Source organism: Capra hircus, chromosome 27 (assembly GCF_001704415.2).
Source record: "Capra hircus breed San Clemente chromosome 27, ASM170441v1, whole genome shotgun sequence".
NCBI classification, from domain to species: Eukaryota; Metazoa; Chordata; class Mammalia; order Artiodactyla; family Bovidae; genus Capra; species Capra hircus.
Window position 1 is genome coordinate 14167609 of NC_030834.1, and position 2800 is coordinate 14170408.

The 2800-nt window shown below is 40.7% G+C and overlaps 1 protein-coding gene across 1 annotated transcript; it reads left to right on the forward strand.

The window, feature by feature from the left end:
* Positions 490 to 1688, forward strand: LOC102184589 (coiled-coil domain-containing protein 25-like). Its single transcript, XM_005698821.3, has 2 exons — positions 490 to 624; positions 665 to 1688. Exons 1-2 carry the CDS (start codon positions 549 to 551, stop codon positions 1213 to 1215), a joined length of 627 nt encoding a protein of 208 aa, XP_005698878.2. The 5' UTR covers positions 490 to 548; the 3' UTR covers positions 1216 to 1688.

Sequence of the window (2800 nt, forward strand, 5' to 3'; positions counted from 1 at the left end):
TTTTTTTTTTTTCTCTTCTCCTAAATTTTTAACCAAATGCCACCTTCTCAGTGAAACCTTCCCTAACCACATTATCTAAAATCACACCCTGTCCCTTCCCACACACACACTTCCTACTCTTTTCCCTCCATAAATCTTCATAACACTTTCCACTTTCTAACATATTCTAATTCAGTTGCTTCTTTCAGATAGTGTCTGTCTCCCCTGAATAGACCTAAGCTCCATAAGGGTGGAGATTACCTGCTGGGGTTTTTTTGCACAATGTTTATTTCCCTAAGGCACAGACTAGCGTAGTGCACAGAGCCCAGAGTACCTACTCCGTATGTGTTGAATAAATAAATCAATAAAGGATTAGATGAATGAGTAAGTGAATGAATGAATTAGTATAACTAAAGGTCCACTTTGTTAGTATCAGTCAGGGCACCAGCAGGAAGCATGTGGAAAATTCAAATGGGGAAATTTAGGTAAGTTTAAAGAAGGAGGATCCTGAGCTTCCAGGTTTGAGCACTGCTGCTGGGCACTGTAGTTGTCCCACCGCCACTGGGATCATGGTGTTCTACTTCACCAGTAGTAGCGTTAACTCATCTGCTTACACTATTTACATGGGAAAGGATAAATATGAAAGTAAGTTTTCAAAAGCATTTGATTTTGAAATTTTCAGCAGATGAAGATCTGATAAAGTATGGCTGGCCTGAAGATATTTGGTTTCATGTGGACAAACTCTCTTCGGCTCATGTGTACCTTCGATTACATAAGGGAGAGAAAATAGAAGATATTCCAAAGGAGGTGCTGATGGACTGTGCCCATCTTGTGAAGGCCAATAGCATTCAAGGCTGCAAGGTGAACAATGTGAATGTGGTTTACACGCCGTGGTCTAACCTGAAGAAGACGGCCGACATGGACGTGGGCCAGATTGGCTTTCACGGGCAGAAGGATGTGAGAATTGTGACAGTAGAGGAGAAAGTGAATGAGATCCTGAACCGATTGGAAAAGACCAAAATGGAGCGGTTCCCAGACCTAGAGGCAGAGAAGGCATGCAGAGACCATGAAGAGAGAAATGAGAAGAAAGCCCAGATTCAGGGAATGAAAAGGAGGGAAAAGGAAGCAATGAAGAAGAAGTGGGAGATGGACGAGCTTAGGAGCTATTCATCACTGACGAAAGGTGAGACTATGTCTTCAAATCAGGATGGCAATGATTCAGGCGAATTCATGTGAATGGAGAAAAGGACCTTTTAAAGATGTGAATTTGGGGCAGTGTGCAGAAGTTTTCATTTCATCTATGTTCTGAGTCGTAAAAAAACAACCAACTAAAATTCTGCCTTCATAATATTCTACAAATATTACCAACTTCGGAGTTAAAAAAGTGTTCCCTTTTTTGCTGTCAGCAAAGGATCAGATGAATATATATGTATATGTAAATGTGTATACAGTATAGTTGGACTTTAATACAGCATATAACTTTAGGAAAGTGAAAATATTTTTGCCAGAACATGCCTTGGAACCTCGCGAAAGTTGGCCGCCCTTGTTCTTGGAATAGACTCTAGAACGAACCAACTCTGGAAAGTATTTCTATTACTGCGGTCTGTCCTGAAAACAGATGCCTTGAAAAGCTCCTCATATTCTTAAAATAGTCTCAGTTCTGTTAAGAAGAACATATTGATGAGCAATATAAGTGAATGTTCCTCTCACCCCTGACTCCCTGATTAAGGAAAAAAAAAAAAAGATCTGGGTTTTGAAAGTGATAGTGATATTTTCAGAAGATAACTGGCTTCGGTGGTCATATCCCATAGTGCCACCCGAGTTTGTTAATGGATCTGCCCTCATCTCTCAGCTTCTCCAGGCTTCTTCCTGCTACATCCTTCCTTTTCCCATTGAGAGTCTCCACCCGGGCACCATCAGACTTAAGAAAAAGAATAGTCAATGTTAATCAGGGTTGGGCCTTATGGCAGTTTTTACCTGAGCCCCAAGTTGTATATTACAGCTTCCAGCTCCAGAGTCATTTCTCAGCAGTGAGGGAAGAAACAGGAAGGAGTGCTCTGTGAATTCCTTTGAAGATGTAGGTTACCTGGTTTCTGTCTTGGGATGTAGCATAAAGCCCAAGTCTACTTGGCAATTATGGTTTAGAAAGACTTAAGCATTGCACTTGCCAGCTGAGTAGTTTGTTATTTACTTTGAAATAATATTTATTTTGAGTGGTAATCCCGGAGTTCAGACTCCTCAGTTGTAGACTCAGTAACTTAATAGGTAACAGTCCTGCTCATCTGAATCACCTGCCTTCCAGGGTGATTCTGAATAGAAGAGAGATCTCTGTGACAATCTGTCAAGCAACTGCTATGGAAAGAGACAAAACAATGAAAAGGAAAGACACAAAGTCTGTGGGTCAGAAGGCAGAGAGGTTCACACTTTAACCACACCCAGAAGTCTTCAGCTCTGTTCCAACCCAGCAAAAGCACCTCCTCCAACAGATATTCCAGCTGTAATAGTAGAATAGAAACAAGACTTATTTCTGTTTATCCCAAGTTGGTGTGTGGGGTTGAACTGGAAAATGTCTTGGGCCAAATTTTGAGAGAGGGTACAGAAGATGACGGCATAGATTAGTGATTATCGCTGTATATATGTCTCATGATAGCCCAGAATTCTGTGAATTGGAAATATAACAATAAAGACTCATGTTTTATTTGGGAAAAAATAAAAAATAAAGAAGAAGGTATTTACAAAATGGAAGGGAACAATAAGGATGGTGAAATACCCAAGAGCCAAAGAAAATGTGGTGTCTACACCTCACAGAGCAAGGGCAGGA